The sequence below is a fragment of the Lepisma saccharinum genome, chromosome 1, assembly GCF_977018435.1.
Source record: "Lepisma saccharinum chromosome 1, izLepSacc3.1, whole genome shotgun sequence".
Lineage (NCBI taxonomy): Eukaryota > Metazoa > Arthropoda > Insecta > Zygentoma > Lepismatidae > Lepisma > Lepisma saccharinum.
The window spans coordinates 26,828,939-26,839,041 of NC_139229.1; the positions used below are offsets into that span (position 1 = coordinate 26,828,939).

Here is a 10,103-nt window from a genome sequence, read left to right on the forward strand (position 1 = left end):
ATGATGATGAAACAGGCAAAATATTGTACATATTTAACAATAATTTAAATCATTACCAATTACCTGTAGGTGGTCAATTGCAATTTATTACAACCCCTGAGGGTGATGTCAAGATTTCAGTAGGGAGAAATATTTATAGAATTAAGCACTCAAACATGATTTCTGGCACTGTTTATACTGTTTCTGCTGGTGACTGCTTATATATTGAGGTCCCTGGATCTTATGACAAGCTTATACCCTTTTTTATAGAATTAAGAATCAGATACTCTATAATAAATAACCATTAAAACAAAAATGCCTAATGATATATTTGGCCATACAAGACATGAAGATCACAGTGATGAGATTCTGATGCTTGATGTCAGAGTCAAGAAATTAAGAAGTGATTTACAAGCTTTACAAACCACACTCAATGCCAGTCTTCAATTAGAAATTACAAATTTACAATCACAATGCATGGACCCTCTTCTTAAAATTGATTCTGAACTCAAAGTGCTGCTTCAGAAATATACTGATTTGGCCACATTAGATAATTTTCAAAGTTTGGAAGAAGCTGTAGCAGCTCTTCAAGCCAAATTTAAGACCCAGGCCACCAACTCTGAGCAATTGAAACAACAATTGGAAGAGCAGATAAATAATGTCCAGGCACAGCTCCAAACAATTGTCAAAAGCATAAAATCACAAGAAGATTTTGATCTAGTGATTTCCACTCTAAAAGAACAGATTCAATCACTCCAGATACCTAACCTGGATCCTCTGAACAATGCCATAGCCGAGGTTAAAGAAAAAATTGAGACACTTGAAAATTTTATGAACAATTTGCCATCTTCTGATGCTTTGAATGCAATAACTCGGAGTGTTGCAAACATCAAGCTGCAACTTGAAACATATGAAGATTTTGGAAAAATTCAAAGTTCCATAACCCATCTTGAAGGTACAATAGCAGCAGTGCAAAATGATTTGGCAAATGTACTAGAATCCCGATTGCCTGGAATTGTAGATACACTTGTCAGTGTCCAGCAACAGATCACAAAGCTTGAAAACCTCAACACTGAATCTGAGCTATCTCATTTTCATCACTTGATCGATGATATCCAAACAAAGCTTGAAATTTTACAACAATCCACACCCTCTCAGGCAGATATAGCCCTGCTCCAAAATGCTATGCAAAATGTGGCTGATGCTTCTGAATTAAACAATGTAAAATTGGCACTTGAATTTTTGCAAAATACTGTATCAAATCTTCCCACATCACAGGAACTTAAAAATATTAAGAGGGCAGTGAATAGGATATTGAAATCAGAAGATATCAAGAATATCCAGACAGAGATCAAACATCTCACTCAGACAGTGGCCACTCTACCAACTAATCAACATATTAATGAACTGCATGCCTTGTTTGAGGATATCAGAAGACAGGTCCATGATCTTACTGCTCAAAATTCAAAATTGGCAGTTGTTGAAAATTTGCAACAAATTGTAGCTAATATCAAGCAACAGCTAGGGACCATGGAATCCAATCAAGCAAATGCTCTGTCTGTTTTTGCCACCCAGCTACAAGAGATTGTGCAACAATACAAGAGACTTGCTGTGGACATAAAGATCAAGCCAGGCCATGATGATGTTGTTAGGACTATCAATGAGCACCTTGAATCTGTAACAAGCAGATTGCTCACAGCAGAAAAGGAAATAACAGGCATAATCGAGAATCCAAAACATACAGTAATTCTTGAATTGTACAGCATCCCCAACAAAGAATATGATTCACCATTTACACCAGGCGGCAAAATATATATGCTGTCCCCTGCACAATTTTATTACCAGTTTTTTGTTGGGGGCACACTTAGACCAATCAAGATCAAATATTGGCTTCAACCACAGGCACACCACTACCCCACCTTATCAATAACAAATGCTGATAACAAAGTGAAAATCACCAGTGTAGAGTTAGAGGATTTTACAGACCCCAATACATTAGAAACAGCCTATACTGAAGATGATGGTACTTTGGAATTTAAAATACAAATAGGGGACAAATTATATTTAGAAAATCCTGCAGTATCAGCTGCTGAACACCCCATAGTTGCAATATTCTTGTTTACATATTATGTCTAGACAAATTATTGTTGATGAATTACACAGACAAGCCAGACATAATTTTAAGAGACTGCCAGTAGTCACAAAGGGCATAGATGATTTATGGCAGAGCGACTTGATTGAGTTGGCAACTGGACAGTTGAAAAACTTGGACAAAATCAACAAGGGCTACAAGTATCTACTCACTGTGATAGACACATTTTCAAAATTTGCCTGGGCTGTGCCACTCAAATCCAAGACTGGAAAATGTGTTACAGAAGCCTTCAGGACAATCATCAATCATTCAGGAAGATCACCCCGCTATTTGCAAACAGATAATGGCAAAGAATTTTATAATTCAGTGTTTCAACAATTTATTAAAAGCCAGGCAATAAAACATTATTCGAGTTACAGTGATCTCAAAGCCTCAATTGTAGAGAGATTCAACAGAACCTTAAAAAATCTTATGTATAAACAATTCACACTGCAAGGTAATTATAAATGGATTAATATTCTTCCAGAACTTCTACATAAATATAACAACTCGGTCCATTCCACAATCAACATGAAACCCTCTGAAGTAACTCCATCTGATGAGCAAAAATTGATCAGCACTGTTTATTATCCTAGATACCAGCCAACAACAAGAAGGGCCAAATACAGGGTGGGCGACCAAGTAAGAATCAGCAAATATAAGCACTTATTCAAAAGAGGCTTTACGAGAAACTGGAGCACCGAATTATTTACAGTGGTTCAAGTTAAACCCGGGACCCTTAACACTTATATAATAAAAGATCACCGAGGAGAAATTCTCAAAGGCAGGTTCTATGAACAAGAACTCAGCAAAACTAAGCAGCCTGACACATATCTCATAGAAAAAATCATCCGCAGAAAAGGCAACAAGTTATTTGTCAAATGGCTGGGTCATCCGGAAAACAGCTGGATCGATGCAGACAAAGTGATAATATGAGCACCTGGGATGTTATAAAAAGGCTGCCAGAACCTGAACAACAGAATAAGAGAAATGGAAAATTGCTGCCTGAAAATATTAGATGTCTTATTGTTGGGCCATCGGCTTGTGGTAAAACTACACTAATGGTTGATAATTTTTTATTGGCACCCAACTGGTTAGACTGGAAAAACAGGCACTTGTATGTTTTCTCTAAGAGCTTGGAACAATTAAAATATCAGCAGTTGATGAAGCTATATGATGGACTGGATATAGCCACTTTTGAATCAGATGTTAAGCCATTAGATGAATGTCTCGATAATTCTGTTGTTGTGTTTGATGACGTTATACTGGATAATCAAAACAAGGTTAGAAATTTCTTTACACAGGGCCGACACAAAAACATTGACTGCTTCTACCTGGCACAGACTTTTTCAAAAATACCGAAGCAGCTGATCCGAGACAACAGCAATTTTATATGTGTGTTTCATCAGGATCATACCAACCTCAAACACATACATGATGAATATGTAGGTGGGGACTTGAGCTACAATGATTTTTCCAAGTTTTGCAGCAAGTGCTGGAGCCAGGACAGTTATGGGTTTGTCACAATTGATATGACAAGAACACCTAATACTGGAAAATACAGAAATAAAATCAACGATTTTCTAGACGTTGAGACATAAATAAACAACCATGAAACGACCAGTCATTGATGATCTTAAGTTAAGAGATTATCTTGTAAAAAGATTTAAGGGATGGAAATCAGAGAACCGTGGAATTTATGAAAAACACAAACAAACAGAACAGCCTGTCATTGATGCTATTAATAATTTAGGTAAGAATATCAAAACTGTTACAGAGCAAAATCAAGATTTGATCACAGAGCTTGTACCTGTAGCTGCTAGGAACATATTAGATTATCCATTCACCCCACTTTCCAGTATTCATACACCTAGTCCTGTTGCTCCTAGAAGAATTGAAGCTACTCTGGATCCTATTGAATTGGGTCTTCTTGCTCAAAAATATTTAACCACACCTAAAGACAACAAAGATGAGGTCTTTGGCTTATATGCCGACACAGAGCTTGATGGCAGCATTATTCATAGAATTGGTAATTTCAGAGTAACTTTTATGGGGGATGATATAATTGTTTATTCAGAATCTCGTCTCGGAGAAAAAGGTGCTTTTGTTAAGTACCCCGGAACACCTGGATTGTGGGAACTGATGACTAGGAAAAGGCCTGGCAGCTATACAGATCAAGATTATGAGCACTACAAAGAAATATTAATAAAATCAGATGCTCTATACCAGAACAATGATCCCACACAAAAAAGAGTCAAGTCTAGCAGTGGAGCAAAATATAACAATTTAATCAAGCCCATATGGTCACAGATCAAGACTGGCAGTGGAATCAAACAATACAACACACTGCCTAAAGAATTTGTGTGGGTTGATGATGTCAGGAAACTTGTAGATAGGTTGCTGGTGATAGCTGGGGAGGAAAATGCTGGCAACCACAATTTTTACAATGAAAAAGTTGGAATTATGAACATGATAAGCACAAAATTGTCTAATTTTATAGTGAATGACACTAAGGGGATTGGATATCTTATAAAAATTATTAATACTCTACCACCTAAATTTTGGAATATTTCTGAGGGTCGGGGCCTTGTTAATGACATTATAAACAAGTTGCCATTTGAACTACACATTCCAGGCTATCAGTATTGTGGTCCAGGCACAAAATTGGATCATAGATTAAACAGAGGTGACCCTGGTGTTAATCCCCTAGATGCTGCTTGCAGAGACCATGACATAGCATACAACACACATACTGATCTTGACAAGAGACATGTTGCAGACAAGAAATTAGAAGAGGCAGCATTTGGTAGATTTGTAAGCAAAGATGCTTCTTTAAGTGAAAAAATAGCAGCATTGGGAACCACCATAGCTATGAGCACCAAACAAAAACTGGGGTGGGGGTTGTGAATATGTATATAATAAACCTACAATGAAGGCCAAGGGTGTTATGTATCAAATACCTTATGCAGGTCTCAAATCTCTTAAAACTATTGATAGTCTCTTGACCAAAAAGCAGCGCAAGAAAAAAAGCTCTTGTATTGCCAAGGGACATGGTATGAAATTGTTGCTTAGTACCCCCCAATTAAAAAAATTACAGCAATCCAGGAAAAAATTGCATACAGGGGGATTCATATTTACTATCCCGGCCATCTTAGCAGCTTTGGGGGCTGTTGGGAGCTTGGCCGGGGGATCAGCTGCCATAGCAAAAACAGTAATAGATGCCAAGAAAAATAGGGCAGAATTAGATGAGCAGAGGCGCCATAACCTGGCCATGGAGAAAAAAGGCAAAGGTTTTAAGAGAGCCATGAATAAGTTTAAAAAAACAAGAGCCGCTTACAAACCAAGATATTGAAGCTTTAATCAAGCCATTGGGCATCAAACATTTTAGAGGTGTGTACATGTCTGATTCTTTACCGGAACAACCACTCAACAAAGAGTGTGGCATTGTTAATTTGGATGAGTACAAAAATCAGGGCACTCACTGGATCTGTTATCTCAAATATTTAAAAAATGAGGCATTTGTGTTTGATTCATTTGGAGGTGTTCCACCTGAAAATTTAATAAAATATCTAAAATCAGCTAATCTTTATTACAATAATGCCCGTGTTCAAAACTTCAAAGATGTTAATTGCGGACATTTGTGTTTATCTGTTCTCAGATATATGTCTCAAATAAATAAACCATCAATTGAAAATTTTCAAAAGGCCTTGTGGTATCTGAAACATCATGGGGGTATTCCATCTCACCAGCCAAAATTCAATATTGAAACTCAAATTGCATGATGACATAGTGTATCCCAAAACAATAGCTCTCAGAGCATTTTACGGCATGTACTTGATCCCAAATATTACTCACCACAACAACACAATTGCAGTAGGGGATCAAAAAATTGTCATCACTCCAGGGCAGTATAATCTGTCCACTCTAAATGCTCAATTACCCAGAGGTATAGTTTTAAGTCAAAATTCTGTCACTCACAGAGTAGAGATTGTATCTGCTACAGAAACAGTGCATCTGGGTACTATAGGAGAGCTGTTGGGATTTGAGAACAACACAAAACTGGAAGCAGGCATCAAACACACTGCTATGAATATACCTAAATTCTTAGCCATAGAGACTCTGAACATTCACTGTAATGTGGCCGAGGGTATGATCACCAAATCAAACGGCATAGGCACTCACAAACAAACCGGCATCATTGCAACATTCAAACCTAATTCCGAATTCATGGAGCCCATCATCTACAATCCATCCCCAACATTATATTTTCCTGTGTGCCATAATAGAATAGATTACATTGAATTGATGGTCACTAATGAAAAAGAAGAATTAGTTGATTTTGCTGGAGCCACAACAACTGCAATCATAGAGATTAATATTTAAATAAAAATACATACAATGGAAAATATTGAGAGTTATGAGCTACAATCATTCCCCCCAAACAGGAGGACATTTGCAAATTTAAATCAACCCAACACGGAGGTTGAGGTTGATCTTGATGTAGGGGATGGATTTATACACCCCCACAGAGCAGATCTATACATCAAATTTGATGTTGTAAAGCTCGATGGAACAGATTATCCGGCAAATTCAAACATAAGATTGGTGGACAATTTTGTGCCGCATCTGTTCTCTGAAATTGAGATCAGAAAGCATGGTGTTGTTATAAACAGAATAGATTATCCCGGCATTACCTCCACGGCTTTGGCCACACTAAAATTATCCAAAACCGAGGCTTCTTACTACAAAATAGGCGGATTTGAGGCTGGTGATAAGATATTATCCAAGAACCACACTGTATTGTTCCCCATGCGCCTGTTGCCAGGATTCTTCTCGGATTACAAAGATATCATGTGGAAGGGTGGGTTAAGAATTACATTTAGAAGAGCTGCAAATGATAATAATGCATTGATGAGGTACAGTGCGATAAACCCTACAGGAGAAGCTCTGCCCAATACCCTACCTGATGAGGGCAAGTGCATTATTCAGACTATGGAGTTAAGAATCCCGGTTGTTGAATATGAGGCCAGTTACGCTCTTAAATACAAAGCTGATATCCTAAAAAATCCGCAAATTCCTCTGCAATTTTACACATATCAATGCGTACAGAAGGTTGCCACTGGTTCTTATTATGAATTTGATGCTACAAATTCATTCTCCAGTATTCAATTTGACATGCCCGATTTTGTAGTGGTACTGTTTCAGACTGGAAGACACAACAATCAGGAAAAAAATTCAAGCAGATTTGATAACTGCAACATCAAAAACATATATCTTAAAAATGGCAGAAATGAGGTATTCCCTAGAGAAAATTATAATTTAGACATGTCCAAGGATGATTTCCTCAAATTATATGAAGCTTTTTCGGCTTTCAAGCGTGTCACTACAGGCAATACGGATATGTACTACACTCCAGATGAATTCAAGACACGGAGACCCATGTTTGTAATTAACACTTCAAAAAGAAAACAGGTTGTAGTGAATGATAGAACAAACATTAAAATTATCTGTGAATTCCACGAGGCATTACCCGATGACACCATATGCAGTGTTATTCTCATAGGTGAAAAATCATATGTTTATGATGTAAGAAATGAGAGAGTCACGGAGCAATTCTAGAAGCACGATTCAAACACAAAAGCCCCTTGATTACAAAGCAATAATACCAACACTTTGCTGTCAGAGAGGCCCCAGACACTCTACCAGCTTTGAAACCTCAACTGTATTATCAGTTAGCAGTAAATATCTTATGTGTGGGCAGTTGTATGTATTTCAATCTTTTATCAGGACTCGAACCCAAAGCCCCTGATTACAATGCAACAATATTAACACTTCTCAATATGGAATATGCCCACATTTTACCGGGTTCTGAGACCTTAATGCAGACAAAATTGGATTTTGAACTGCCATAATATTTTCTAAGTCTTTGCCTAGGCTCATATTATCTGAACAGAATTGCTTTTAGCATGAAGGGGGGTCAGTTCATTGCCACTGTGTGAAAATATGTATCTTTGTCTCAATCTTTGTTACATTTTCCTTGTTACAGACATGTTACACGCACAGAAAGATTAATGACCTCTTCAGTGAATCGCACAGAAAAATCATTATTATTCCCTTCTAGCTATATAGATTTTATCTCTTGCATGCCTTGCCGGCACGCAAACAATTAATTATGCTTACCCGCTGAGCGGGTGGTTATAAAACATGAGAAAATAAGAAAATTGAGAAATTCAGTTTTTGTACAATATATTGTTGTAAAACACTTTTTACCAGGGTTCAGATTTGGGGGCTATCAACTAGCAGTAATTATTCAAAATCTCACTTGTGGACATATTATTTTGCCACATGTATTTCAATCTTAAATATTTTATCAGGACTCGAACCCCGAGCCTTTTGTTTACAAGACAACAATATTATCATTTTGCCATCAGGGGAGGCTTCATATTTTATGAGGACTTAAACCCAAACCTCCACACCTGAAAAATTAGGGTATAAGCCCCTCTTGCCATTGTCTTAAGTATGGGTAAATCTATCTGTTGAGCCCTCGCCTTTTCTACACTAGAAACTCAGAATTTCTTAAAAATCAGAGCATATCACACCTGAAGAATTGGGGTACAGGCCCCATCTTGGCATTGTTTTAAGTGTAAGCAAATCTGATTGTTCAATCAAATAGCCTCGCCTTTTCTACACTTGTAAGTGGCACTGTCCGTAGTATCAATACCACTACTCAAGAAGAAACCAAATTCGGCATAAATATTAATTAATTCAGCAAAAGAAAAGTAAAAAAGGGACAAACAACAGGTGCATACTGAATTCGTATCGTGCATAGTGAGAAATATGGTCCAGTAAATGAACTTGGTTCCGCTCGTAAGAATTTCTAAAGCCGAAACTCTTTACACCACTACATGAGAAAGACAGACAAGTAGTTAATTGGAACTCACCACTTTGACGACGGTGTAACTATGCTGTCTGAAGGATATACATCCTAAAATACAGAATCCAATCAGGAAAACTCCAGTGCATATGAGAGCAACTGCTGGCTGCGTAATAATATATGCTTCTTTCCATAGCAGATCTGATACATCTTGACTGTTTAGAAATGAAATCCCTTGTACTATGTATACGATGGCACTTATCTGAAAATTAAAATACGACAATGGGTGAATTATTATATTTTCATAATCGAAGAATTATTATTGAAACTCTGACAAAAATTACTTTTCCTTTCACAAAGTTAAAGATTTACTAAGTTCTGATTCAAAAAATCCCATTGTAAGTTTCATTGCCTACTTACCAGAGTTATTGAATTTAAGACAAAAATAAAGAAATGCCTTCTCAAAGATTCTATTATACATGTATTCGACGAATCCATTATTTCTCTACTAAAACACAGTTTACTTAAAAATTACTTTTGCATAAAGTTCAATCGGTTCAATGGTTCAATGATCAAAATTAATTTATTTCTAAGCAAGGTGGAATACACAGAGGTGAATCCGCCGGATATTTCTTTGCATTCGGGAATTTTAGTGTGACGTATTTGGAGAACATTTTTCAGTAAGGTCTCCAACGACAATCCAAGTTAAGTTTCATGCTTATGGGGCGAATTAATTTCACTAAACTATTAAAATTATAATATTGATTTCCTCAGTAAGAGAAGGGTCTCCAAGTGACGTCATATAATTGTTTTGTATCCCGGACAAGCCCCTGTGTATCAATAAAGATTTATATAATAAGGTTCAGCAATAGAAATGTCTTGATCAATAAAGATTTATGTATTAAAGTTCAGACAGTTCGATGCCATGTTTGGCTATCGCAAAGACATTTTTCTGAGCTACATGTACTTCATTTGTATTACCAAGCAAATTGTTCATCTATATGTTTATTCTCTTTGTTTTACGCAACGAGAGTTTTAAGAATTGACACAAAACGTCAGTCAAATTGCTGAAAATCTCTGCACCATCATACGTGAAAATCGATATCTTATAATCACATA

At 36.8% G+C, this 10,103-nt stretch overlaps 1 protein-coding gene across 2 annotated transcripts in view; it reads right to left on the bottom strand.

Annotated features, from left to right (window-relative positions):
- LOC145987332 (tetraspanin-4-like) overlaps positions 1–9,541 on the bottom strand; it is a 78,742-nt gene extending 69,201 nt beyond the window's left edge. For both annotated transcript variants that reach the window (XM_083121899.1, XM_083121886.1), the window contains exons 1-2: positions 9,405–9,541; positions 9,052–9,246 (exon numbers count right to left, since the gene is read on the bottom strand). In XM_083121899.1, the coding sequence (XP_082978025.1) occupies positions 9,052–9,246; positions 9,405–9,482 (273 nt within the window). In that variant the 5' untranslated portion in view covers positions 9,483–9,541. The remainder of the gene's footprint in view (positions 1–9,051; positions 9,247–9,404) is intronic.
- Positions 9,542–10,103: the final 562 nt, after the last annotated feature.